The 15,542-nt window shown below is 36.8% G+C and overlaps 1 protein-coding gene across 3 annotated transcripts in view; it reads right to left on the bottom strand.

Annotated features, from left to right (window-relative positions):
• The window catches only part of SFSWAP (splicing factor SWAP), a 92,784-nt gene that overhangs the window by 60,029 nt on the left and 17,213 nt on the right, over positions 1-15,542 (bottom strand). For all 3 annotated transcript variants that reach the window (XM_075176388.1, XM_075217309.1, XM_075217317.1), the window contains 6 exons: positions 13,971-14,196; positions 12,666-12,787; positions 11,605-11,737; positions 2,886-3,114; positions 1,022-1,153; positions 757-850 (listed from right to left, as the gene is read on the bottom strand). In XM_075176388.1, the coding sequence (XP_075032489.1) occupies positions 757-850; positions 1,022-1,153; positions 2,886-3,114; positions 11,605-11,737; positions 12,666-12,787; positions 13,971-14,196 (936 nt within the window). The remainder of the gene's footprint in view (positions 1-756; positions 851-1,021; positions 1,154-2,885; positions 3,115-11,604; positions 11,738-12,665; positions 12,788-13,970; positions 14,197-15,542) is intronic.

Below are 15,542 nucleotides of genomic sequence, written 5' to 3' on the forward strand. Positions count from 1 at the left end.
TGGAAATTAAAACTAAAATGATGTGTTGCATAAAATTACATTAAGCATAGCCAACCTAAAAAGTGAAAGATGCTGATTTCACACAATCTCAATAGCGGCAATTTTCATCTATCAAATTGCATTGTACAGCGATTGTTTATTCCAAAATTCATATTCACGCGGTCTGACTTTCATATGAAGGGCAAGGCTTCCATAAAAAATAGCCTCAAAAAGAGATAGTAGCTAAATACAGTGCAGGAATAACACATTAATACAATATCTTACTTATTCAACAATATATGCGCCAGCCTTATTTTAAAGTGACCTTCACTATGTAAAATAAATGCCTACACTACAGTCCCAGCACTGTCATTTTATTGTAGTTTCTTATCTCTGGAGGAAAAGAAAAACAACTGTGAATTGTCACAACAAACCATTCAGATGTTGGGACACGCAGTGTATTTTTTTTTCTTCTGTTAAAAAAGGATGGCTACCTAAGGGTTTCCATGGTTTTTGAACTTGCTTTATGTTTCCATGGGTTCCATCTATAAAGGAAAACTACAAAAACCCTCTCCTATGAATTTATATTCTATGAATTTTATATATTTTGTTTACAATGCTATTAGGCTTTGTTTGTTTTACTTCGAGTAGTCTATTAAAAATATATAAAGAAATATCTATTAAAAACACATTCAATTTGTAAACCCACACAAAAGAAAGAAATACAAATAAAAATAAATAGTCAATTATTTATTTTATTACAAAGATTGTACATACCTGAGAAAGAAGAATACCTTCTTTTTGCATGAAAAAGTGCTTCTTAAATTCATAGTAAGGGTTATACTGATGCCAAGGCTGGAGGAATTCAAATCTAACGAGAAAAAGAAACCATTACAGAAGACATCATAGCATCTTTTATAACTAGGTGTAAAACAAATGGTTTAACAAACGTTATGGTAAGCACAATATTACCATTTATACAGTAAGCGCAAACAGTCCAGTATGAAACGGACATACTGCAGAAGGTAGTTATGAGACTAACCTTGAATCACTCTTTGCTCGTACACTAGTTTCAAATTTAATTCCATTTCGAGCCACATACTGAGCTAGCTTATCGATGACAGGCTGAATGTCAGGAGGTGGAGGAATAATGGCAACCACTGGGGTAAGTGTGCTAGAGAAATGAAAAGAGCAGAATTCAGACAGGTTTAACGATTACATGATAATGCCACATCAATTCAGAATAACATTGGAAGAAGCAGAATAGCATTCAAACAAGATCATTCTATTCATAGTTCTTTAAACTTTAGTATTGCCATTCAGACAATAGAAGTAACCAAAAGGCGATCCAGCCTCAACTCCTTCTTTTGAATACAAAAAATAAAAAAATTACTGCTCATATGGAAAGCACATCAGAATACAGCCTCCATGGCACTATGCCCCAACAATATTTAACAGATAGCTTGTCAGTAAAATTTACTTGCTGAAACCTCAAACTATTACTTTAAGTGATTTATCATATGTCTGCTTACAGTTGAACTGCTTTGCATAAATAGTATCAAGAACAGCAATGCTGAATAAAATTGTGGAAAGAATATACTGTACTTTAATCATGTTCTGCAATCATTTCAAAAACTAATAAAAATGTTACAAAGCATTATGAGCAGCGCACAATGGCAAAGTAGGACTGTTCGCTGTATATGCTACTGAAAAAAAGCCACAGAGATTCAAGACACTGGCTTGTAGGCCAGCTGAAAAGGAAGAATTAATCACACAAACTATTATTGGATGTGTTAAGGAATAACTACAGAAAAGAAAATCATACATATGGGGGGGACAAAAGGAGATATAATTAAATGATATGGACAGCAATCTAAAAAAATATAAATGTAAAATAAAGAGGCCTAAAATATACCTCCACTGAATACACAAAAAAAAATTACACTCAAAGTCATAACATTTAAATATTCTTTCCTGGTTTAATTTTTTTTATACACACGCCACTAACTTTTTCCCCCCACTAAAAAAAAAAAAAAAAAAAGAAAAAGAGAAACACTGCTCTTTAAATCTATTACCCGGCTGGAACTTTCCACATATGCTAAATCGGGCAGCCCTGCCATCATATTTCTCAGTGTGGATTGTTTCATTGTACTTTCTAACAGTTATGCTTCAATTATCTCAGTTATTATGAATTACAAAACCACATAACATTGCTGCGTAAAAGTAGTTTAAAAGAAAAAGGTCAGCTAAATTAGATAGCCCACCTAAAATCCTACTCCTCCTATCCCATCCTCATTTCCAGAGGGTTTTATTGGTTTGTGTATTAGGCATGAGACATTCTTATATCTTAACCACTATCCAGCAGTCACTGCTGTAGTTACAAGCTCTTTCCTAGTCCCAAGTCTAGGCTCTTATATTTGCATCCTTTAATGAAGAACTATGGCTTGCCTGTGCTCCCCTAAAACAAGTGGCTCATTCTAATGCGCTATGCTGTAATAGAACATCAAAATTATACAATAAAGTTCTCTCATAGTAAGCACATTTTAATCCGTTTGTCATGAAATAAGGAACTTGCTACATAACAGCTTACAGCATGTATTCAGAAGAAATGCCGAGCTTGCTATGGCAGAGGTTAGTGCTGGATAGAGGGTATAAAGAAAGTATAACTAATGTCTAAAAGTAAAGTAATTATCTCTAGAAAGCCGAAAAGGATATAAAACATCATGGGCAGAGAATGGCAAATGTATATTTTGGATTTGAGCAAATGAACCACAGAATTACATGATACAATACAATAGTAAAAGCCTGGCAGGGACCACACTATTACGCGGAGTGGATAAGACTACACTTACATAGCGAGGAGGCTGAAACGTTGAACCTAAAACACATGCATTCAAAACATTTACCTTGCTGCAGGTGTTTCTGGGATTAATTTGCTGTTATCGCCATTGTTTAGAGATGATGGGATGTTGGACGGTGGAGCGGTTATAGTTTCATTTGCAGATTGTGTACTTTCCCCTGCTGGCAATGAGCTGTAACCAGTATTACCATCCATTGCTGGTGGAGGAGGTGCAAGACAGTATGTCCCATCTGGCAACATGTAGTAATTGTAAAAGGTAGAAGTCACAGTTGTTGCTAAGAAAAAGAAAAATAATATTTAAAATCTGCACTTATGATTTCAATATTAAAAAGAGGTATATTATGAAAACACCAAATTTATGAACAAATTCTCATTCAGTACTATTCAAAATCTGCACAAGTACATGGACATTACTTATAAACCTTGTGCCATGTCCTAGAGTTTTACTTTGAGATCATTACCCAGCCTTTTACTAGGATGTCCTGGTTTTGAGCAGTTATGTTCCTCTTCAGGTTTTAGACTCTTTAGATTTTTGTAGATCAAATGCATGTTTCTATTGTGATTATTCTGCATCACATACATGAAAAACTACATGTAAAACAGTTCATCATGTTAAAAATAGAAGGCATAAATTTTTTTTTATTTTTTTTTCTCGTTTACGTCCTGACTGTGCAGGTTGGACAAATTCAATTTAAAATGTAGCTGAAACTCTTCCTCCTCCTGTATGGATATAACCAATGTCTCCTAACTCAATTTAAATCAAATATTCCATTAGACATGAGGAGAAAAATTAACCAGACAGAAACAAAAACACCAAAAGCACAAACACACATTGCCCATGTAACTACATATGGTTGGGAGTTCCTAATGACACCGCATACAGGGACCAAACAAAACAATTGCTATCCCCACCACAGGACCCACAGGCTGTCATGAGTGTACTTAAAATTAGATATGAACAAAACATTACACTTTGTGAAGGAACAGACAGTTTTGCGGAGGTGCAATGTTCCAGTGATACAATATTCCAATGTCCAGCTTATTGCAGGATCATGGATTCCTGGGGACTGATTGAATACAATTTTACCACACTAGGGGAAAAAAAAAAAAAAAAGAAAGCATACCTAAACAAGATGAAGATACATTTTGTTTCTTGAGGTGGCAAAAGACTTCCTTTAAAAATCCTAATTATCCCACGGTTTTATATACATTCAGAACCATGCCTATTGTTAACCCTTAGCAGTATTTGAAGGAGCTGTGTTTAAAGGCCTTTGTTTGGAAAAGGAAAGAACATGCTTGGGCATGGATTCCTTACAAAGGCAAAAACATATGGGTGGCTTGGCGATACCCCACATAATTAACTATTATATTCCTAATCTGATGGAGCAGATGATTAGCTGAAAGATCAGTCAATAATTAAAAGTAAATAGTCATTCTATCCATCCAACTAAACTGTTCCATCTGTTTTGGATCCATTCACCTTCATTTCAACAAAAGGTAATGTACACAAGCCCCTGTGTCGAAGCTTAAAATAAGGAATGTGTTACATGGTTCTAGTCACACCACTAACTACGCTATAAGGATACCTTCCATAGCTGCTGTTATCAGACTGAATACATTTAAAAGAAGGGATTCAGAAATCATTTATGGACTTAAAAACAATGTTTGATACTCCTATACCAGAGTTTTGTAAATAATTACACTCTCTGTGTATCCAGGGTGTATCCAATTTTATGAAATTGCTTACTGGAAAAGCTGCAGCGTTCTGCTACTCCACAAAAATTAAGCACATTCACTGTACATAATCAACTTAGTGGCCTCAACATATTATTAGAAAAACTCCTATATACGGGAATAGAAATCGATTGACAAAGTGTTTCAAGGGTAAGACTGAACCAGAGCAATAACATACCTTTTCAGGCCACGGTGCACTCTAATCACACACTATAAACTACTACAATGAACATTGTTACTAGGGATTTAAAGCATTTTCCTGACTTCCTCTTCAATGCTGAAAGGATGTGGTTCTATTAGGGACATTTTTACATAATGTGGCAATGCAAGATGCTTAAACCACAGTGGTAAAAAGTTTTTAAACCAAATCTATCAATTGTATTGGATTATTATGGCTGAGGATGCACTTTTAATACATTTGGCCTGGGTCCAAGGACATGTTACCATCATACACCTATATGTGAATTGTGACAACTGTCTATAGTAAATCACTGAAGTTATATTCTGCCTATTATCATTTAATCCCTTCCACACCCATTCAGACACTCCCTCGGGCTTAATATCCCACCTCTATATTTGATCTTACCCTACTTCACACTGGTACACCCTCCATTCTGAGTCACAACTGCTCCTCTTGTCTCAGCTACCACTAAAGCTGGGTACACACTACAGAAATTTCGACCAACTTTTTATGCCTAGGGATTTTACATGTGATCGATGTTCTGATCGCTCGGTCCATGGACTGCATACACACTAGCCTTGTTTAGAACGATAAAGGGAAGAGCGGACGTCCCTTTACTAAATTTTTACAGCCATGTTGTCGTGAGCAATGGCTGTAATTTCGTACTCACTGTTGTGGATCAATCGGAAGTTTATAAACACTACACAACGGAAACGAGATTGGATCAAAAATATTAAACGGTACGACCAACCAAATGAGGCGATAATCGTCCATATGGGCAGACTTTCGACCATCGTGTCACTGCACACACTGACCCGACTTTTGAATGAGCTGTGGTATGTCGGCTGTTTTAGCCGATTATTGGACAAAAACAGTGTAGTGTGTACCCAGCTTAAGCTATCTCATCCCTACCCTTGTCATGTCTGAGCTTATTCTGTCTACCTTATAGGGACCGGTTTTTGTGTATGGTCCAATAATAAGAATATTGAAGAAATCTCTTATTTAGCTTCCACAATGGAATGTGGGCAATATGGTACAGAGCAAATCAGGAATTAAACAGTGTGGGTGCAACCTGTGGTCACTGTATCAACAGGTAAATTTTAAAGTCATCACAGAAAATGTTGAAAAGGAATTCAGTAATAGTTCAGTCTGTTATCCTCATTTTAAACTGTCTTCTCCAGCAATGTGTAGGAAATTAAAGATCATTAACGCATAGGAATAACTACAAGCCGTTTAAATGCACTGAATTTCCTGGTGCTAAATTATTTTCTGCAAACAGTTACCAAGGCAAGCTATCACTATCAGAAGTTTTTTTTAGATAAAACTACATTGGAGGACAAATTGCTGAGGGGTGTAAGTACAATACTTCTTTACATGACAGAACAAACTAGTTTTGCAGAGCACTTCATATTAGACATCACAGTAAGCAATAAATCGATATGCCCTTGTATAGCATAACAGTATTCAACAGCAAATCTGAGGGTCTAGCAAGGTTTTCGAAACCAATTTCAATGCAAATAACAAATATAAAAGTTTTGCTAAAAAGGCTGTCACCACCTCTCTAGGAAGCCACATTCTGATAACTAGTTTTCTAGCCAGTAGAGATAGAAAGAAACCCATCTGTAACACAGTAGGCATTTTAAACAAATGTTACAAGCTATAACAAGCAGATTGGACAAGAAAGAAGGAAGGCGCTGGAGGCCACATATGAAGCCTCAGAGGGCCACATGCTGCCCATCACTGCAGTAGAGCTTCTAAAAAGGTAATCACCATGATATTATAACAACATGAAAGTTTCTATTTACAAACTGAGATGCAATGAAAAATGATATTAAGTTAGTATTTCTGTACTGCTTACCTAAAATGCTATAATGCCCTAGATTTCAATACATGACAATGCGATCTAAAGACTAATAAAACAATATTAAAGCCATATTGATATAAAGGATAAATGTATGGACTACCCAGTCACACAGATTATGTGTTCATTCTACACTACTCAATGGAAAGAGAGGAAAAGCATGTTTTTCCTTTCCTGGCCATTAGAGAGTAAATAAGGAGAAACAGAGCTCTGGCAGCATTTAGACTCTTAAAAGTTCAATAATATATGTAAGATAAAGCATAATATAATACAAAATACATAAATGAATTATTGTAGTTAAAATATTAAATGAAACAAAATTGATGAAAAACTTATTTAGAAAAAAACAAAACAAACATATACATGGATTACAGAGAAGAAAATTCATAGAGGGGGGATTTTCTAAATTTGCAGTATTTCACAAAAATTTAATTCTGAACAGTAAACTGTATTCTCCAAATAGGTCACAAAAAAAAAAGTTTTTCTGCAGTTCCTTTAAAAAGACAGATACATTCCACCAAGTTCAACTTCGCCCAGTATGTTAGCATAGCACTGGTCCTTGTAAATCATATCTGATCACATTTGTGCAATTGATGACAAATCACACAGGTCATTAAGAGCAGTGTTCTCACCAGCAGCTTTTTCCCAGGAGCTCCACCTGGCTGTTTTTACTTGCCACTTGGCTCTTAGAGTCCTATTATAACAGGATACACCTTTGTTTCTCCTTTTAGAACAGGCACTATGTGAGCACTGCAGCCAGCAGTGTGTGTTAATCCACGGACCACCAGTCTGATCAATCCTGGCAGAAGTAGACAATAACCTCCAACATTTTTCAATATTATGGCAGCGTATTACCATAGTTGCCTACGCACCTGAAATGTTCGGAGACCCCCAAATTTCTGGGAGTCCTTCTGGACTCCCGGGAGAGCAGGGCAACCTCCCGGTTCGCAATTGATTCACAATAGTAAAGTGGTGGGGGCAGGGCTTAGGACGTGAATTGCGCATCATCGTGGCCCCGCTCCCCGCTGTAATTGGTTGGAGATGAAATGTCTGTTTAGGACCAAATGACAAGATCAGTCGGGTCCTGCCCCCAACACGCCCACCTCCCCCCTGATCTCCAGGAGCAGTGCTTGTCAATGCTGGCAAATGTGAGTATTACACTGCCTCCACCCGGCTTCTTCTTAATGCCACCCAAGCTGGCAAAATGTTTTGGGGAGAACACCGAAGAGGATGTAGCATTTACAATGCTTTCACCCTCATTTTCAATATCTCTTAGTTTCCATAAAACCACCATATAAGCTTTTTACAGTGGAGAGATCTGACCCTATGTCATCTGATTCAACACTTTTGGATTAGCCTCTATCCAAGATTTCTCCCCTATATAAGGTGGCCACTTACTCTTTTCAAGCAGAAACGTATGAACATATTTGCAGCGCTACAAAAGCATACAGTGTTAAACAAATAAAATAAAAAAAGATTTGGCCTATAACAACACATACACGTGGAGAACAAAAAATAAAATAAAAATAAAAAAACATCACTGGGGTTCACTAATGGCTTCCACAGTCCCATACACTTCCACTCAGCCTCTTTTGATGCAGGGGACCAATTCATAGCATATTCTCTTGTTAACTAGACAAGCACAAACAACCATCTTTGTCAATCCTCAAGGTATCGAAAACGTTATTAAATGTTTAAATATGTACGTTGTATAGTACATTTTCAAATAGGATCAACATGTATTGTAGGTTTCATGGTCCTTTATTGCTGGAAAACAAACTTCCTAAGAATGACAATCAACAGTGGAACAATGTTGGGCAAATGTGGAAGTGTCTATGCACTTATGACCAACAGTGTAAGCAGATCTCTAGAGTGCACAGAGTTATCTTTTCAACTGATGGTTATGACAGATAACGACCACAGATCTGAAGGTAAATTGTGTAGGTGTATACACATGAATCTGTTTGATCATCGGGACTTTCAGTCGTTGGTAAAAATCGTTACCGAAATCAAATCTAAAGCAATTTTTTGTAGTGTGTACCCAGCTTTAGTATGTGGGGAGACCAGGTCTAGGATATCCCTTCACTGAAAAACACAGCAGACAAATTTAATTGTCTGTTTCAGAGATTGGGAGAACAGGAACAAAACTGATTATTCACTAAACCCTTACTTAACTTTAGGGCTGACAGCACAGGTTCCAGAGAAAAGGAGCAAGTGGCTGCCAATACTACCCACTGCTCATCTATGTCATGTGAGTGTAGTGTACAAATCAACCCAATTGTTTCATTTATTTGACATGTAAGTGCTGGCAAACTGCAAACAATATTGGTGTAATGTTTGCCCTTCACTGCATGTGTGTAACTCATTTAACTAAACTATCCAAATGGAACAGTTATTGCCATTTCATTTTAGCTTGAGTTTAAAATCCACAAGGTACTGCTGTAAATGCCACAGATTGCATAAATAATATTAATTTGTATGAATAGTACTATCCAAGGGGAAAAACAAGTTATTACAATGATGCAGATGTATAGTTTAAGCAAGCAGCTGTGTAGAAATACACTAAATCTGTACTATTCATTACAGACAGACATCTGCATACGACTTCTCAGTGTAGAAGCATAATAAAAATCAAAGTAAAGACAGCCCCATGCAACAAACAAGATTTTTGTTAGCTGGTAAAAATCTATTAGGAGGATGCAGAACACAGCAAGTATGACATTAGTGGCCAAATAAGGAGGAATCAAAAGTGGGTGCTCCTTAGAACAAAGGCTAAAAGCCATCACAGCAAGCAGGGAAAGACTAAAAATGTCTATACCATTAGATCTATATTTGACCTGTGATAAAAACACAGGGAAATGCTTGAAATGTTGTGGTATTGAAAACATCATAAGTCTAAGTATAGGTATTGACACATTTAACATACATATCCACGATCGCTGCCGCCAGCTGTCTATTGTAGTGGTACTCATGATACTTACAAGGGGCCTTACAGTGGGAGAGAATTTTTTTTAAAACGTATAAAAACTTCATGCGAGAGGCATCTAAAGCAGAATGCAACAAAAATACTTGTAATAAGTGTTGTGTGTGTGTGTCACTAAAACATAAACATCAGTGGATATTAGGTCTTAAGGAACCAAGTGTACCCATTGAAAACAATAGAAATTACACCCAAAAATTTGGCACCACCAGTCTCTCCTTTTTTTAGGTCTATTTGTTTTTACTCCAGTTGTCTAATTCTAGAACACCTAAATATTTGAACAAAGTAATTAGCCCTACTCCACATTAAATTGCTTCAAGGCTTTAATGGACTGTTAACCATGCCATATTTGTAATCAACATTGCAACCAAGTGTCTCAACAACCTCCTTGGGTCACATTTATTTTCTAAACTCTCCAAGTAGAGATCAGACTGAGCAGGAATGCGTCAGTGGCGGCTCACTCAATAACAGCAGGGTTCCAGCAGCTTTATTAGTTGGGGAAAGCATTGGTCTCAATATATGAGAAGCAATTATGTAAATTTGACGCATTGACATTTCAGTCCCGCCATCAGCATAAACCTTGTCATATGCTGAGAGCACTTCAGTAATCAGTGCACTGGACACATTAGTAGATTTTATAAATAGAAAGTATTTGCATGAGAATCAATTATACCCTGGGTAAAGCAAGGCCAATATATTTGAGGATAAGCTGCTGTGTCGACCACTAGATGGACGCAGCCAGACTACCAGTCAGGTCATTTGATCACGATGATAAATGCAATCTAAGTACTCACCAAGACTAGCAAGTATCTGAACTATAGCATATATACTTTTAGGTGGTACTTATAAGTAGGCGGTCTCCTTTACCAGATACCAATGCTCTCTATAGTGACAAGTGTTGTAATTACATATATATTGAAGATAGTAGAGGAAGCAGAGTACACCTGAAGTGAAATGCTCTATTTCTTGCCCATCATGTACAAATACCTAAACCGCTAGAGGGATGGTAGAAAAGGATATCTCCTGAACGTCAGGGAACCAAAGCATCAGACACCAAATAATTCGATATTTAGGGTAAGTGCATTTAATAGAAAAAATAATTTGGGAAACCAACTCCTTTAATAGTTATGCTTATGGGACTTTTGACCCCATATCATAAGTGCATAAATCAGTATAATACCTCAGCTAATTTATTCCAGCTACCCTTACATATATGAAACTTAAAATATGGTGCTTTGGGGGTCCATATAAATATGCTTTAAGTAGTAAGTAGTAGTCTTCAGAGTAAGCAGTCCACTTTATGAGGGACAAACAGTATGTGATTTATTACAGTGTTCTCAGAATTAAGCACATTTACCAAGTTAGCCAAAGGGAAAAGGCAGACAAAATGAACTCGGTGTAATGAGGCTTTGCAGCCACTGAACACTAAAATGCATGTCTACTGTATAGCTGGCCTCTAAGCAGACACTTAACATTTGAAGAACAACACACAGTTTCGCTCTGTTTGGAAACAAACATTTATCAAACATAGTATACATCCAAAGATATAAATATCATAATGGTGACAGTAATTAGTCTGAAAAAAACGACAAAGCAGAAGCAATATATACATGCTTATGGCTACAGGTTACACAAGTAATAGAGCAAAAATTAACCATCTAGCCCTTAATGACTGTAAAGAGCAAACAATTAGAAGGAAATTCATATAATGTACTAAAATATGAAATAAAAAAAAACACCAATGGTGAATTCAAGATCAGTCTTTGCTTTTTCAGTCTTCTTGCTGTCTCAAGAATTATCAAAATTTTCAAATGTACAAGGTCTTTGCTTCCCTCACAACCTGAGAACTATTTAGTCTAGCTGCGTGATACAGCAAGTAATCACATTAATACATCAATGCTAGATAAATAGGGTATAAAGGCAAAGAAAAACAAGAGAAATGCCCCCTATACATCAGCTTTTGAAGACAACCATATTCAAGGACTATAAGTAGACTTCATCTCACTTACTATCTGCAGTACTTTCTGTCGGTGTAGCTGGAGCAGGTGCAACATTAAGGGCCAGCTGAGAGGCCATCTTCTCATTCTGCGCCTTTCTGACAAGTGCTGCAAGTGGGTGGTCGGGATCAATAACCTTTAAGGGCTGTGAAGCAATTTAATGAGAAATAAAAAAGAATGAAAATAAAATAAAAAGTAGTACTTTTTTTCCCCCCACATGAACAGAGCAGAAGAATATAGAAAACTGAAGTCCTAAAGATGCAACAACAGGTCATGCTAAATTCTATACACGTATTTAGATTTACGGAAAATATGGCACAACACTTATATTTTGACATATGTTCTGAAGATCATCATTTTATCAGAACTTGGAGGGGCACTGTCCACACAGTTTCATAGATATTACCAAGATGTTAAAGCTACAGATATTTATATTAAAAACTTCAAGGCTTAGTTCCCACAAACCCTACATAAGGAGGATAGCGGTAGTAGTCATGGTCCCGAACAGCACTACCCCGACATCTTCCCAGCGATTCTCGGAACCCCAACATGCTGTTAATATTGATTGTTTAAAAAATTTGATTGACTTGCAATTATTGCGACCATTTAACATGCCACCAACACAGAATCACGGTACTTGAACGCCCGCACTATTATTCTTGCTCTTAAGGATGCAATGGAAGGAAGCTCCGCCCATACAATGTTATTAAGAAAAGTTGTATAATATACAGGTGCCGCCTCCTTCCATTGCACCCCTAAGAGCAAGAATAATAGTGCCGGTGTTCAAAGTAACGTGATTCTGTGCTGGTGGCATGTTAAATGGTGGCAATGATTGCAAGTCAGTTTTTAAAACAATCGATATTAACAGCATGTTGGGGTTCCGAAATTCACTGGGAAGATGTCGGGGTAGTGATGTTCGGGGTTCAGTACCCAACCCGGAGGATAAATAGACAGACAAACATTAAGTTTAGTGTAAACAGAATTTTATAATAGCTGAAATGGAATTTGGATCTATAGTAATGGGGAGATCTGATCTAGGATATTCATGGACAGATAGACAAAATCACAGCCACCTTTGTAAGCTCTTCAAGTCTGCTGCATCGCTTTGAAGCAAATAGACTTGGATGTAGGTAATCGCCATCTTCATTATCGTCGTCATCATCCTCATCATTTTCTTCTGTGTTGGCCTCAGATCCTGGGAAAATAGAAATGACTTCAAATGACTAATGTTATTACTGCTGGCAGAATATATGTCTATAATTACTTCCAATACAGAAATGTGCACCATAATTATGACATGACCAGAGACACCCTTAATAGCTCCATGGTCTATCATCAGATATCGCCTGTTTACCCTGAATCTGCGAGCAGTTAAAAAAAAATTTTATACAACTAAAATACACGTAGCTGTACATAATACCTACATAAGTAGGGAGTAATGATGTCATCACTTTGGAGATGAAATTATGAGGGAAAATAATGAATTTTAAGATTCAAATTGAGTCAATTTGAAGACAGCTTCTAACATTCACAAATCAATACATTTATTCCTAAATATTTTACAAAACTATTCTTTGTGCATTCGTCTAACCACAATATTCTAAACTGTTCTGGTCAACTGGGTATCATGCACCTCTGTTCCTTAATATGTTACATACTATACTATCATAACCGAGAGCAAATACCTTAAGACAAGAATAAAATGCAGGCAAATGTATGCTTACTATTTAAAGAACTGTTAACTTGAAGAAGTTTTGCAAACTACCATTTACATGAATTCTTCAAGCATTAGCATGTAATGATTGTGAAAGGTGAATGACTATCTGGATAAAAAATGGAGTCTAGCAGCCATGATATGCAAAGTACCATATTATTACAAGTTGAATGTTTTTGTAAAATGAACTCCGTGCTTCTAGAAATGTGCTTGTGCGAGATGTTGCCAGTAATGTTTTAGCTAGAAATGCTGATAAGAGAAGAAATGTCCCCATTTGGTGATTAGGGCTTCTGTTGATATGACAGAGAGGTGGATGCATTGAGTGGAGATGCACGCAATTAGTAATTATCCAATCAATGCAAATATTAAGCTTATGCCCCTGTGCAAAGGGTGCCAAGATAATTGCCTATAAAACGTATGCAAAATATATAATCTTTACCTTCTGATATCATATGGTGATCTGCGTGCACGTGATTTAACAAACTTTATTTCCTACATCAAAGCACCTGAGAATCATTCTTTGGTAAGACTGCTAAGCCATGGTTTATTATAACTCATCCATCTCACTCTCAGAAAAGCAAAGATATCTCAATTTAATCCAATTCTCCTAAACTATTAAATAAAAAAAGATGACTAAGAGTGCCTTTCAACAAAAATGTCTTACTTTTCTGCTCCTCGTTACGCTTCTCTGCCAATTGGGTGTAACGTCCCTCCTTCATCGCCTTCTGTATGTGCTTGTAGTAAGGGTTGAGGTAGTGATCAAAACGTAAGAAGTCGAATTGCGAGTTTCGTGCTTGCTTGGCTTTCAGCATGATCTCAAACTGAGCACCCTGTTTGCAGACAAAGTTTGCTGTGCGCTCTATAATTGCATGCATTTTTGCTGTGGGTGGCTGATGGGGGGAAAAAAACAAAACAAAATAAGAAAAACCCCAGAAAGTTACTTTTCTTAATGAAAGACTATGTTAACAACTATTTCACAAACTCACTGCAACATTTTTTCAAAGGATCAAGACAGATTTTCATAGTATTAGGAATTAAGCTGCTCCACTAAAGGCCTGTAAAACTTTAGCATTAGATTTGAGTTAAATTGTAAAAGGACACATCCTGCTTTATTCTTATAGCTCTACTGTATTTTCAAATCCTTCTCTGTCACATTTACAAACCAGCTTCATATTGCCTCAGAAGACCAGACTGTGACATAAGAGTATGTACTAGAGCAGTGATGGGCAACAGGCAGCCCTCCAAGCCTTTACCTGCGGTCCCAAACTACTACTTCCTTTATGCCTCCTTCAGTCATTTTCTCCACTGTATGCTCAGAGCTTAACATGCAATACAAGTTCTTACTGAAAGCTGGGGTAGGGGGTTAAGCTCAGCAGGCCATAAAACAGTATGTGGAGGGAATTGAATTCTAAGCGAAGTCTTGTTTGAGCCTCTCGTGATGAGAATTCCCATAAGACTTCAAGAGATGTTTAGTACGTAAAACATTGCTGATTTTTGCTTGCACCTCAGCAATGCTTTAGGTACCTTAATACCCAGAAATAGGTGCCACAGAATAACATGATGGCACCACCTAAGACTGAACTGAAATTATTCTTTGTCCGAAGCAAAAACTTTGACATCACCTGATCTCCTCTGCACAACGCAGAGAGCAATGGCCGGACCCAGCACCTGGATTACATTATACAGGCATTAGGTCCAGCAATTTGTCTAGGACCATTACAAGTCACATCATTTCTTAGTAGTAGTAGATGTTTGTAAAAATCACATTTAGCTCTGGAGATAAATAAAGCTACTGGAAACAGTGGCTGTGTGTGATATGACATTTCCATATTTTCAGCTCGCTGCCATCACACTCATCGCTATTATTTTGTGGTTCAAAAGTTTGACGGCATAGTCAGTGCCGATAAATCACTAGAAAGTACGTAATGTTATAAAATCAATTTTTACTTTGCTGTATGTGTTTTGCACAAGCCAGCTTACAACAGGATACAATTCCCTTTTCTAATCAGTGATGGCATAATAATTAAAAACCACAACAAAAAACACACAAATACCACCTCTATCCCATAAATACACTTTACAGCATTTTCTATGAAATAAAAGATATCTGTAAAACACAAAATGTGTAAGCCTACTAGATTGAACCCAGGTTACACGATCTGAAATCTGAGCGCATTTACTATTTTTTTTAAAAAAAAATTTGCAGGGATAAAAATGTAATATATTTAAAGAAATA

Source organism: Mixophyes fleayi, chromosome 1, assembly GCF_038048845.1.
Source record: "Mixophyes fleayi isolate aMixFle1 chromosome 1, aMixFle1.hap1, whole genome shotgun sequence".
In the NCBI taxonomy this organism is placed as follows: Eukaryota; Metazoa; Chordata; class Amphibia; order Anura; family Limnodynastidae; genus Mixophyes; species Mixophyes fleayi.